The 14,396-nt window shown below is 41.0% G+C and overlaps 1 protein-coding gene across 3 annotated transcripts in view; it reads right to left on the bottom strand.

The window, feature by feature from the left end:
* Positions 1-14,396, bottom strand: part of LOC111647668 (NT-3 growth factor receptor-like) — a 129,814-nt gene that overhangs the window by 53,326 nt on the left and 62,092 nt on the right. For all 3 annotated transcript variants that reach the window (XR_015436588.1, XM_023397297.2, XM_087171554.1), the window contains one exon: positions 10,460-10,562. Coding sequence is in view for 2 of the 3 variants with exons in the window: in XM_023397297.2 (XP_023253065.2) it covers positions 10,460-10,562 (103 nt within the window). In the remaining variant the exon portion in view is untranslated. The remainder of the gene's footprint in view (positions 1-10,459; positions 10,563-14,396) is intronic.

Genomic DNA, 14,396 nt, shown 5'->3' on the forward strand with positions numbered 1-14,396 from the left:
GCTTTGAGACTCTGTCTGGATTTATTCAGTCATAGCGTGAGGAGGTTTTTAATGAAATATTATACAACAAATTATGAAACCTGGCTATATTTTCTTCATACACTATTCTAATGCTAATTCATAAATCATTTATTGGCACTATAAGTAGAACGAGCCTCCAAATGAAATATCAAACGGTCCCAATCTGTAGTCATGGTTTAAACAACAAACAGAGATACTTTGAAAATAACTTGGATTTTTATAGCGACTTTCAAGGTACCCAAGGCTGCTTTACAGGGGAAGACAAAAACAAATAAATGAAAACAAGACGAAACAGAATAGGGATGGCAGAGATTGGAGGAGATTGTAGGAGATGAGTGAGCTAGAGGCCAGACGCCTTGGTGAACAGGTGGGATTTCAGCGATTTTTTTGAAAATGTCCAGAGATGCGGCTGTGTGGATCTCTTCCGGGAGAGAGTTCCAGAGGTTGGGGGCTGCCACACTGAATGCTCTGTCACCAAAAGATTGCAGGCTGGTGTAGGGGGGTGGAGAGCAGACCAGTGTCCGAGGACCATAGGTTCCAGGACTGGGTATAGGGTTGGAGAGTGTCAGACAGGTACTGGGGGTGTGAGATCATGAAGGGATTTGAAGGTGAGGTAGATGATTTTGTATTGCATGCAGGCTTTGACTGGAAGCCAGTGAAGTTGGATGAGGGTGGGGGTAATGTGTTGCCAGGGCTCGGTGTGGGTGAGAGCCCTTGCAGCTGAGTTCTGGACATACTGAAGTCTTTCCAGGGTTTTGCTGGGAACCCTGAACAGGTGTCCATTGCAGTAATCCAGACGGGTGGTGACAAAGGCGTGGATGAGGGTCTCTGTGACAGAGTCAGAGAGTGATGGCGAGATTTGGTGATGGACTTGACATGTGCCTGGAATGAAAGAGTTGTCCAAGATGACCCCATGGGGATGGGGAGATGGAGCAGTCGTCGATGTCCAGAAGTAGGCATAGATCTCCAAGCTTACAGAGCAGGGCCTTGGGAGCCACAACCATAGGCTCCGTTTTATTGCTGTTGAGTTTCAATAGGTTAGAGGACATCCAGATTTTCGGTTGGTGAGGTAAGACTGAAACCAGGAGAGTGCTGAACCGGTGAGGCCAAGGTAGTCGGATAGGCGGGTGAGGAGGATGGTGTGGGAGACTGTGTCAAAGGCTGCTGAGAGGTCCAGGAGGATGAGGATGCTGATGTGGCCAGAGTCAGCAGCAATGAGAAGGTCGTTAGTAATTTTGGTGAGAGCGGTCTCTGTGCTGTGGTGTGTTCTAAAGCCAGACTGAAAGGGTTCATAGAGCTCATGGTTGGACATGTGCTGATGGAGTTGGGCGGCCCGAGGGAAGGAAGGTTGGAGATCGGTCTGTAGTTCTTGAGGTCATCGGGGTCAAGACCTGGCTTCTTGTGGATGGGAGTGACTCAGGCAACTTTAACTGAGGCAACTTTGCATAGTGTAAATTGTCTGATGATGATAGTAATTGAGTATGATTGCAGGTCAAGGTACCACTTTAACTATGTAAACTGTTAAGGGGTGTGCATGCATACAGGCCCGTCACTGCCCATATTAATGCAACAAAAATGTGTAATTTGTTTTGAAGCAGGCATTCCCAGAGGTTTCCATTCTAGATCCAAGCCATGAAGCTCTCTGTCAGTTCAGTATTTTCTGCCTTTCATTTGCACCAGTTATTAGGCAGAGGCCTATATCAAAAGCACAGAAGCCCTGTGGGATTTCTACAAGACTCTGGTATGTGCCAGAAAGCCAGAGAGAACACAGAGTGATTCCATACTCCCTCTCTCTGAACTCTGCTAATGTTCTCATGAGCCAGTCATGAGGAAAGATGATAACTCTTTATTCTAATTGTAATGAGCCAGTTCCTTTTCCCATAGGCTTTCACTGCTGAGAACATTAACCAATGAGAACTCTGTCTGGGGAGATACTATGTGTGTGTGTGTGTGTGTGTGTGTGTGTGTGTGTGTGTGTGTGTGTGTGTGTGTGTGGTGAATAAAGGGCCTACATTGTCTGAGTGTAACAAAGCAATATTTAAAACTATATTAGAGAGGAAAGAAGCTAACAGTGTAATTATGTATATGTTTGATGGTCCCATTTAAATGGTAATGAACAGTGAGCATGGAGAGTCTTCCTTCAGGGAACATGTCCGGGGTAAATACCTTCATTCATCTGCTGTGACTCATGTAAAGGAGCACTGTCTTGTCCCCTCTTCTTTTCTATTTGCTTTTTCACTCTCGACTTCATCACCTCCTTCATTACTATTTCTCTTAAACAGAAGCACAATCGCCAAAACAACAAAACCATTTTGGAAACCATATGCCAGTGTCTTTGAACTTTGCTCTTGAGAAAGAAGAAGAATCACCACAAAAACAATAACGATTGGTAACAGGTTGGAAGTTGGAAGTTTGAAAGGTGAAATATAGACATAGACATTTCGATATTTTCGATGACAAACATGACTACTGTATCATTGATTGAAAACTGTTAACTTTATGCATGGACTGAATAATGTCCCTAGATGACCCAAAAAGTATTATGAATCTGTCTGGTCAACCTTCTAAGATGTAGATGTTAAACTATAAAATACAGGGACCTTTCTAGCTTTTTGGGGGCCCTATGCAAGATGCTGTTTGGGGGCCCCTATTTTGTCAAACTATAATGGGGGGATTCCAAACTCTTTAAGATGATCCGTGGAGTTGCCTCAATCTGTTACACTTTAAGAGGAAAACAGGCTAGATTTGTAAAAAAAAAAAAAAACTGTCTCATATTCAAATGAAACATCTCAAGTTGAGACAAGCAATTTAAACCTACAGAAAATGATAATAAAAGGTAAATGATGAAGCTCCTCTATGTCAGTAAATGCAACATATGCAGTCTTTTCCTCAAAAATGTTTATTTTAAATTTTGAGAACAAAGTTCTTAAACATGAAACATAACTCAACATAATAATTATCTCCCCTCCCACCTAAAACAATAAAAAAATAAACATCGGGCCATTGCCCACATGAACAGAAAATAAATTAGGCTACTACTTGGAATAAAAATACAATGAACCAGCATCCATTATAATGTGCAAACAATAAAAACAAAAAACTAGTAAGAATAATACTAATGTTGCAGGTAGTGAGGAGCTTTTCACATGTAACACTACAACCCCTTGAGGGCCATTTAGATCTGTTTCTGTGATCGTGATCTGTATAATCACAGTCTGATGTTTTAGGCCATTGCACAAAATGAACAGAAAATAAAATAGGCTATCACCTAGAATAAAAATACGATAAACCAGCATCTATAAGTGCAAATAATAAAAACAAAACAACAAGAGAATAATACTTATGTTCTAGTTTGAAATGAACAATATGTAACTGTATAACATGATCACACTACTTTGTGATTATGATCTGTATGATCAGTCTTATGTTTTCATTATCTTCCTCAAAACTTCTGCTTCCTGTCTGTTTTAGAAGCAAAGTCGTCAATGATGTCATCAACTTTGCACCTGCAAAGACAAAGCTCCTTAGGTTGCCAAGCAAAATTGATCATAAGCAAATATTATTATTATGTTGCACTGATACAGAAATTCATAAATGTATATCTATGTGTGTGTGTGTGTATGCAACATGCTATATACAGTGTCCCTTTAAAGCATGCACCCAATTTCAGTTGTCAATTTCAGGCTTTTTCTGCTTTTATCTTCACATTGTACTCTTTAAAGTAATAAAAACAATGGTAAATTAGTGTTGAGCACTATATGATATAGAGGGAATATTATTACCTATATTTGCAGAGTATTGCAAAGTGGAAAAATGTATGTAACTGATGATATGGTCTTATATGGTTATTTTCAACAAAATGCTCTGCAGCCTGCGATAATCTGACACAATGGGCGTCACTTCAGTCAATCAGTCCCACAGCACAGTACTTTCAAATTACAATTTTATTTGAGCCCTTTTGTAAAGCACACACTGTATAAAGTTGGGTTTATTTGCATACAAACAATCCTAGCCAGCTAGCTGAGCTAGTTAACTTATCAATTTAGCTGAGGCTAGCTGAGCTAGCCAGCAGGACAAAAGTAGCAAACTGAAAAAAAAAACTGGCTAACATTATAGCTCCCCCCTCCATCCCAAAAGTGAATCTACATCATTAACAAATGCCTTACCTTTCTCCTGAGTGTTTTTCTTCTTCACTTTTCTTCTTTTGTTTTTTTCTGCACCAGAGGAATATGTCCTTTTTGATGCCATCATACTGTTACTAACGCTACCTTTACTCTCCTCACTGACGTGACATGCAGCTGTCACTCATCCCTTCATACCTGTCGACAGAATTCACTCATTGCTTGACACCCTAATGATGACTTTGACTTGATTACCCCACAAACACAAGCCACAGCTTCCCTGTCATTGCAGCTTAATTTTGTTTATATCCCACATTTAATTTATGAGCATATAAGTGCTTCACTAAACACATGAGGATGCTCGGCTGGCTACAAATAAAGACAGGTAATTTTAATTCTCCCCAAATAGAGACTGGACTTGCAGTTTGGGGGACCCTATGCATCTGCATAGTTCACATATAGCGGGAAACGGCTCTGATAAAACATGTAATTTCCTGTTCAGTAGGTGGCACTATAACTGAATACTGGAATATAGATCTTCAGGCAGGGACTCTAATCAAATTTGTGAAGTTTGGGGCAGATTGGAAGATTTCTGTTGAGATTACATCTACTTGCAGCATATTTCATGATTTTGCATCAACAATGAAAACTAGTGGCCGGTTGGCTCAAACTTTTGCACAGATTCTCAGTGGGGCACGAGAAGAGAGAGTGAGAGAGTGAGAGAGTGAGAGTGGTTCATCAAAATTCCTTTAATAACTTTTGATTGTGATAGTGATTCTAGATGCAAAGTTTTGTGCAGATTAGACAAGTTTGAAAAAGTGATGTGATGATGTTGCGCCCTACAGATGTATGTGTCCTCTGTGCCCTGTGTATCTGTAGGGAGCAACTCTTTTACTGAGTCTATCTGCACAAAACTTTATATATGTATATATGTATATATATGTGTGTGTGTGTGTGAGTGTGTGTGTACTGTATATATTATACTAACAAATATAAAATTTAGGTTTAAAAGGCTAATATATGAACTACAGCTGTACTGACCTGTTAGCAGCTGTATTGACCTCTCCAGATGAAAACTGTTTCTTCTTTATAAATATTTCCTTTTCCAGAAAGAATCTGAATAGTCACTAAAACTCTTAATTGATGGAAGAGCAGTGACCACACGACCACTGATTCAATCTGAGAAGACACTACAACCCTGCCAGACCACTCAGAGACTCTGTGGGGTCACAGCAACAAGCCGATTTACTGAAGGACTTTGATTGTTTGTGTGTTGGATGCTCCTCAGGTGTGGACTCACTGGCAGCAGGTGCCACATCAGCCTTTAATTGAAAAAGTGGGGCAGAGTTTAACAACGTGATCAAAAAAAAAGAGGAGCAACTGTTACAGACTGCTACTTTTTTTTCCATCCATACATGACGGTGGCGTGAACGCTGACAATTGTACCATCAGGGGCCTAAATGCATGTACACCAGCAGAGCCTGATGTGTTCAGGGGACAGATGCTCTCCAAGCTTCAAAGAGACAGAGAGATGGACACTGGCGGACAGATAGATAGACATCTCTCCATCCTCTCTGGACATTAAAGACTGCTGGATCTAAAAGCAGATTTCAGATTAAGTTGACAATTTTCCTTCTGAGGAGAAAACAGAGATGTAATTTTCTCCTGCAGCAGAAGAGCAGAGAGTATGAAGAGCAGAATTTATGGAGACTTAATGGAATCACCAGATTTTAGCTTGGCTCCATCTTCTTTAAAAAGCATCAGTTCTCCGTATCAACCAACTTCATCTGTGTGTGTGCCGCGAGTCAAATGTCATTGTGGGAGTGTCTGAGAGTGCACACACACCCTACAGGCAGTAATGTGGGTTGGCTATGAGCTGTGAGGCCACTGAATGAACAGATGGAGGTAATCAACAGATGGTTGATATGGTGTTTGTGTGTGTGTGTGTTTGTGTGTGTGTGTGTGTGTGTGTGTGTGTGTATCCAAGTCCAAGTGAAAAGCTTTTAACACAGAGCTAACAAGACATTAAAGTATATCTTGAAGCATCAGATTACCTGTTCATATTTATAATATTATTATTAAATTACTTCTATAACTTTATATTTCACTTTGGTTTTCACATTATAAAATCTGCGATGAAACATAACAGTACAAAAAAAGAAAGGTCCGTCACTAATTAGGGACTGGGAATATTGGTCTCTTAGTGGTGTTATAATGGCTCACACCATCGTTTCTGATACGGAGCTAAAACAATTGCCTGGATGGAGACCTTTCATCTTATTTTAAAAAGCCATTTAAAAATGAAAATATTCTGCGGTTGTGACCTTAATCTGCTCTTGTTTTGGCTTTCATGTCTTTTGATGTAAAAACCAGGTGTAGTTTGGTACCTGGTGGAAGCCCAATAAACCAAGTCCTCTGCGTTTACGTTGGGCGGTGAATCTTTGGGGGTCGTCTGGAATCACCCCAGACACATCTGTCTCTTGAGTTCTGCTCAGAGTTTATCCTACAACCAGAAAATATAATGTCTGCCACAGTTGTCGTCAGTGAGGGGGGGGTAAAAAGTGCCGAGCAGTGTCCCTCACGTGGTGGCACAGAGGAGTTTAACCTTCAGTTTTTCATCAGGAGACAGTGTTGGTAATCCATCTCTGTCATGGTGACCAAAGCTGCCCTCTACTTTAAAAGACACTAACTTCCGACAACGACCAGCAAATTACCACAACAGTATCTGGCAAACAGCCAATCAAATAGAGGCAGGGAAACAGACGGTCAGAACCAGCTGGCATCATATTTGTACCATCTGCTTTCATTACAAAGACCGTGGACGTGTGTGTTGTTGTGTCTCAACACTGCGAGCGAAGGTGTGTCCCCACACAGAGACCGGTCCAGCTAACAGCAACTTTTAAATGATTTTGTCAGACACTGAGTTTAAACTGTGGAATAATAAATAACAGCAACAAGTGAGACTGTTTAGATCTGTTTAGCCAGAGTCATATTCATTTCTAACTTACTCAGTACCACTAAAACGACACTTCTTCCTGCTACCAGCAGGTGGTGCTGTGACCTGTAATCTGTGTTTACCTGGAAGGCAGGGTCCAATAAAAAGTTGCCATAAAGTTGCGGTATGGGAAGTGTATGATGCTGTGTTTTTGAAGCTTGACTCACACTAGGGACTAACAGTCAGGATATCTTGGCCTTGGAAGGACGCATGCAGAGGCCAGACAGTACACATGGTCCCTCCAAACTTGATTACTAAAAAACATTGTAATATTTTTTAAATGTGCATTAATAGTGGCATTTTATTCAGTTTTATCTTTTGATAAAAGTTTAAGGAGGCTCTAAGTTATTTATGGACAGCTTTCAGACAGAGGAAGAGTGATATTACTTGTCTTAGGCACTGCTGAGACCATTTAAGGACGTCTTCAGATCTATAAAAGATCGGGAGACTGATGTTGAGGGACAAGAAACAATGAGTGAGTCCATGGGAAATTGAGGATACATTGAAATCCTCAAATCTAACAAAATGGCCTTAGCCAACCTGCTGGACATCAAAGTACAGGGAGAGCTGGTAAGAACCAGTCCAGAACATCACAGAGATGATTTTTCTTTGCCCTGGAGAAAACACAGGGCAAGAATGAACAGAACCTGGCTAAATAAGAAGATGAGCTCCTGAGTTTCACTCCTTTCTCTACAGTAGAGAACGAGGCGGATGATACACTGTTCCAGAGGTTCTGCGGTGAACTGCCTCAGGTCTCAGTTGGACAGGAGTCTGCAGATGCAGGAACTTCATGCCGCTCTGCAGAGCATGCAAGGAAGCCGGCATTGATGCCCTCTAGAGTTTGCCAAAGCCTTCTGGGACGTTGGGCTGGGCTGAGAGAAGATATGGAGCAAGTCATCCATCATCATTAACTAAAAAGAAACTGCTGCTCCCTCAGGTTCTTACAGAGGTAGAGTACTTGTGCTTAACAAACTTGTAACCTCTCTATTTTGGCAGGTGTGTGGTCTGTTAGTCCAGATCCAAACAAAAATTGATAACTACATCTGGGATTGCTCACACTGGTTATCACAGGGTGTGTTGTCTTGATCCAGAGAGGAGGAGGGGAGGACCCCCTCCACCTGGCCAGCAGAACAGTGTTCTTTGGCTTACAGTTTGTCCAGAGGTCTATCAGATTTACTGTGGACACAAGTGGCTAGTTGCTTTGTCAGACTTGATGCAGCAGAGTCTGATTTTTTTAAAGTGACTGTACCAGAAATTAGTCACATGACCAGTGACCTACTGCCAGTAAAATCTTCCACCTCAACCTCCTTGCTGAGAGAGTCTACAGCTCTCTCACAATGTTGTTGCAGACAGGGAAGAGTCACAAATGGCTGCTCCTGGTCAGGAACATGTAATCACTAAGCTGTAGGTCAGATAATATTCTTTTCTCTACTGTAATTCATTGTGGGCCTATTTCTGTGGTAGAGCAACAACCAGTGAAAGCAGAACAGTCCGGTATTTTCCTGACTGAAAACGTCTCTGCCCATCCTCTGATCCTCAGTCACTCCCTCCCTTCATTATGTCTTTATATCTCTTAAATATCCTGTAACCTTCTCTTCCTGACATTACCCCTCTGTCCATTCAGACCACTTGTCTACGCATGACAGCTCCAGTCTCACCTTTAAGCTTCATTCAAGTCACTTTGAGCCTGATTAACTCTCTGAAGCCCACAGGAGTGTAAAAGCTCACAAATATCATGTTGTCAGAGGATAGTTACTCCTCAAAGCTTTCAGGGAAACTAGAGAATCAGTGCTTCACAACAAGCTCCTCTTTGTCCTGTGGCCCACTGTCGTTACACTGATTCATAAAGTTGGAAAAGATTTGGACAGTTTCACCTGTTTCACTGCCAAGCATCAACCTCCAATGCTGAAAATTGAATTAAAAACTGTAGCACCAAAACCCGCGGCTCCTGTAATGACCAATATTCTGCCTCCAACACTGAGTCAGTCCCCATAGACTCCCATGTTAAAATGTCCAACTTTACAGCAGAAATAAACATGTTTACAGCCTGGTACAAAAACAGTTTTGGTGGAAGCCTCTGTTTCAGCACTCTGTGACTGAGGGGGCTGAGCTAACATCGGTCACAACAAGGCCTCATTCTACCTAACATTAGTTCTGTTCTGTGTCTGCACCAAGCATCAAACTCCAGGGCTGAGAAATTTAGCCCACACTGAAGTACGAAAACCTGCAGTTCCTCTAACGGCCACTAGAGTCTGGCTCCAACACTGAGTCAATCCCCATAGACTCCCATGTTAAAATGTTCAACTTTACAGCAGAAATAAACATGTTTATGGTACAAAAACAGTTTTGGTCTCTAGAGCTAATTTCCTCCTTCATGACACCTGTTTATATAACTCACCTGTTTACATTTTATCATGGCTTAGAGTTATGAAGAATTGACGCTGTGACCTCTTTGAGTGACATTTTTGGATTAGCTGGGGGTTAGGGGCGGAGTCAGACACTGCCAAGATGGTGACGGTTGAGCAGCTCACTCTGAGCAGCTCACTCTGAGCTTCAACACCGCTCTTCAGAAACTTGTGGGTGACATCACATAGGCTACGTCCATCTTTCTTTACAGTCTATGGTCCTGGCTCATTGCTTTTTGCTGTATGTATATGGATTGATTCTCATCTGCCATCTTTGTTGGTGACGTCTAGAGTCACGTTTCTGAATCGGACACTCTTATTGGCTCCTGTGGTGCCATCACAGCCAATCGGTGTCTGATTCAGAGGCTTTGCTGCCACACTGGATTATTCTGAGCTCAAGCAAGTAAATGTTGGTCCAAGGTTATTGTAGAGACAGAAAATAATGATAATACAGTGTGTTTTCCCTGTGAGCAGCACTCATCATTACAGCATGGTTAGGTAAATGTACAGCATTTAAACATACTATTATTGTAGAATAGTGTATGGTGGAAGTTAATAGAGTGAGATAAACCAAATACTAGTGTGAACTATTTGAGTCATTTCAATCAAGAGGAAGTATATCATGTGCAAGGAAGATGCCCTATGTCAGGTGCCCCTGTGTGTAATTCTGGACAGGCACATGATGCAGAGCATGTCTAAGGATGTGCAGGCAGTAAAAATAAGACAATTCATGGCAAAACAAAACAAACAAACAAAAAAAACACCCATGGACACTCCGCAAAAGAACAGGCAGAACTTGAGGCTGTTCTGACTCCGATACTGTAAAAAACACTAGACAAAACACAAAGGTACACAGAAATGAAAGCTCTCGTGAGTCTCTGATATTTCAGATCTTTTTCGATTTACTGGTTTCTTACCTTTCATGCCAAACTTAGAGCGTCGTCCATACTTGTTGATGAGAAGGAAGAGAACCACCAGCATCACACAGGCAAACCCTGCCAGGCACACTGCTATGGAGACCTGGAATCAGGCAAAAGCATCACAGTTGCTCAGCTTCTGTGCTTATATAACATGAAGTAAGTGACAAGCACTTTCAGGACTAAAGAAGCAGGGACCTCAGCTGGCTTTAGTGTTAGTTATGTTGGCTGGTTTGGATCCCTGTGGTCCAGAGTAAGATATTCCCACCAAACTTCCTGGTTCGGTGAATATTTGTGGTCCTCAGAAGAAACAAAATGTTTAGTGATGCCCTGCTTTTTCTTCTGGCGACAATGTCATGCACAGGTCAAATTGTCAATTTGAATATGAAATATTTCATGATCAATGAAATGGGATTTACATCATTTATAATTTCATAAGGGTTGTTGTAACTTTCAACGATAGACTGTTCAGAGTGAAGATCGTACTGAATCAGAGTCTGAGATCTTAGCGCTCAAGCACCAACGGTCCCTAGCAACTGTTGATTTTGGTGAAATTATAATTAGGGTGTGAGCACCAGGGGCATCGCACCTTCGCACCTTTGGTTGTGAGAACAGGGGCTTTCTTTATAAACACAGAGTGTGTCGCCTCACACATTCCTTTGACCATGTGAACACACAGTTTTCCAAAGTGATCCAGGTCACAGTGAAAATACAAAATAAGACGAGAAACGTGATTTAACATAAAATAAAATAAACAACTGCACGGAGCTTCGTTCATTATCATCATTATAAGTTTACACAGCAAGAACAATTTTACATTTCACAAACAGAAATCGTGTTTGAGCGTCAGTGTTTCCTTCAGCATCGTTTAATATCCTGATTATTTATTGTGAGTCGTTCTGTAACTGTTTCACACTATTTGAATATTGACTCATCACAGTGTTGGAGCCTGTGGAGCCTCATTAAGACTCTAGTCCCAATACATGAAGTCCAGAGTGAAACAGGACTTTACATTAGAGTGACTGTACCACAGTAAACTGATGCATGCTGGGACCTCAGATATTCTTCTTTCTCGTCTTTCTTCTCTGTGTCTGATCACTTGCAGCACAGACGGTGCTTTTTGGAAATGACGCTCTTGCACATGCGCCCAGTTTCTCAGTGAATGAGATTTCTAAAGCAGAACCATGCGAAGGCACGGCTCCATAATTCTGATGAAAAGAATGGGTATGAATATTTCTGGTTTTGTGCGTACACATAGTTTTAGTCATGAATCTACACTGAGTTTTATTCATCTGGCCTCTGCACTTTCACAGAAACATGATTCCTACCCAATCATGTTTCAGCATGGCCAGCGGGCTTCATAGTGCCCCCGAACGCAGGGCTATGTTGGGATAAAGTTGCTTGGATGTTCCTGAAATTTAGTGGGATCCTTGCTCTAATCATTCTGGACAAACTAAATATTCTTTTCAAAAGTTTCAGCAGACAGGAAGTCAGCCATTTTGGATTTTGGCTTTGGTCTTTAACAAACTCATCCTAAAGATTTAACCAGATCAACAGACCTGGTGGTGGAGGTATGCACTCCGCTGAGTGTCATTCTAATTGTAAATTGTTCCTACTGGAATTTGTGATTCCAGTAGGAAAACACCAACTATGACCTTGTCCTCATTGCAGTTTAGTTTATAAGAGGGGGAGGGAACTGTTGAGCAGATTCTATACTGTTTCGTGTGTGTGTGTGTGTGTGTGTGGGGGGGGTTCTGAATAAATACATCCATTTAAGAGACTTTTTTAATGCCTCATGTACTTAAGAAATGTTGAAACTTATGGGCAGAAAAGTTTTACATTTGCACATTTATGCTCCTCAGGGGGTTGATGTACTTGATCTAATTAATCTATGACCTTCCTTTCCTCTAGAATCACACAACAAACCTTACATTTTGAGGCCCCACCACTGCTGAGAATTCTAAGTATGTTGTTGGTTCTGTCCAATATGACTTTCTTTCATATCATAACAGTGTGTTAAAGACCCTCCGATGAAAGTCAAGTGTTTAACCTCGTTAACATCCATATGATTTTTATATAATACAGACATATGATGAGAGAAATGATCATCAACATCATGACTGAGTGTTTCCACCTTGAACTGCAGTGAACCAATGACAGTCTCATAAAAACAGATTCAGACAGCCAGGGTTTCATACATCACAAACCTAAGGAACCAATCCTGTCAACTTGTGGGGACGAGGGGCGGGGCTAAATAAACCTGAAACCTTGTCAGTACAGAGAGAGAGAGAGAGTTAGCATTAGCACAAACATTAACACTGTGTCAGCCACTGCCAGTTACAAGCTAACAAACATCAAACAACAACATCTTCTAATATTGTTTCTTCTGGCTCCAAAAGACAAAGAGGGTGACATCCAAAATGTAAAACTCATGGCAACAAAACATCAGTTCACAAACCAATGTGTGATGTCACAGAGAGCCTCCACTTGATGTTAACTGAAATACTCTTGCCCAATCACAATATTATCAGGGAGCATTTCAGCACATTTTACTAGTATGTGTATGTGGACACCTTTTCAGTTGTGTGTTAAAGCTTTTTGGTGATTCTGAATCACGTCCCTCATGGCCCCTCATAGACAAAGCTTCAACTAAGAAATACGTGGAAGACAAAAGAGCACACGCACATACACTTAGCCAGACTCAGCTTTGACGGTTATCTGTTCCCAGTCAATTACAGAAAAAAGATGGACTCAATTACATTTCTAACCAGCTCTCAGGCTCAGTAACCACCAGGGTGTTTCAGATAGAGGAAAATGGCTGAGAGTGAACAGAGGAGAAGAAAAGGCTGGATTAAAATAGCACCCTCAGTTTCAACTAAACTTTTTTCCTCTCCTTTGTTACATTTCTTCTTCTTTCTCCCTTTGCAGATCACTGGTACTTTAATATAATACTCATTAGGTTGATGGATTCTCTCAGAGATTACAGACAGACAGACAGACAGACAGACAGACAGACAGACAGACAGATCAACTTAATTCTTCCATTAAAACTGTTTCAATAATAATAATTTTAACTAATGTGTCCTGTCCTGTAGCAGCTGTAGAGAGTTTGGTTTCAAGCCAACATCGTTGTCTGTTTTATCCGTGAATGCTCCACAACCTCAACTGTGTGTTTACTGTTGTTACTATGACGACAAAGGTCATAAGTACTTATTTTAACCTGACCTGACAACCAAGACATGTTTGTGCTTAAATCTGTGACTGTGTCTTTACCATAACTGTTTATTGTTGTTACCGTGACAATGAAGATCATGTACACCTGCTGCTCTTATGGGTCATATCCAAGGTTAAGAACAAACGGCCTGTTGTGTTGTTTAGGTTGGAGGACATGTTAAGTGTAGAAACTACTTACTTAGCTGGAGGAAGATGTATTATCATTATTAAAACTACTACAATATTCTTATATTGTGTCTTGCAGCAAGGACTGGTGTCCATGACACACACACACACACACACACACACACACACACACAGAGTGAGGGTTGTAATCAGTTGTACAATCATTATTAATTTGTTTCAACATTAGAATTTAAAGGAGTATACATTTTAACTGTCATAAACAGCTGTGAGAAAGTTTTGTTTGTGACTGTTTGTTGAATAAGGTGACAACTGTCACTGGTATATTTAACTGTGGCTCGTTGACATTGTGATGTAAATTGGTTGAACCACATATTATAGTTTTTCTCCTGACATGTTTTAAACTCTCGTAATCCTCTGCTATGATTCATATTTAGTTTGACATGGTTTTCTCACTAAAAAAGTGAGGGTAAAAAAATCCCAAACTGGTTCTGAAGCTTACTTCCTGGTGGACAGGTGAAAGAGCAGAGAGCATCAAGATGGTTAGAGGAGGAAACATCAGAGAGACTCAGCCACATGT

This window comes from Seriola lalandi, unplaced genomic scaffold (assembly GCF_002814215.2).
Source record: "Seriola lalandi dorsalis isolate HSWRI2012SDOR001 ecotype SW California unplaced genomic scaffold, Sedor1 jcf7180002055008, whole genome shotgun sequence".
NCBI classification, from domain to species: Eukaryota; Metazoa; Chordata; class Actinopteri; order Carangiformes; family Carangidae; genus Seriola; species Seriola lalandi.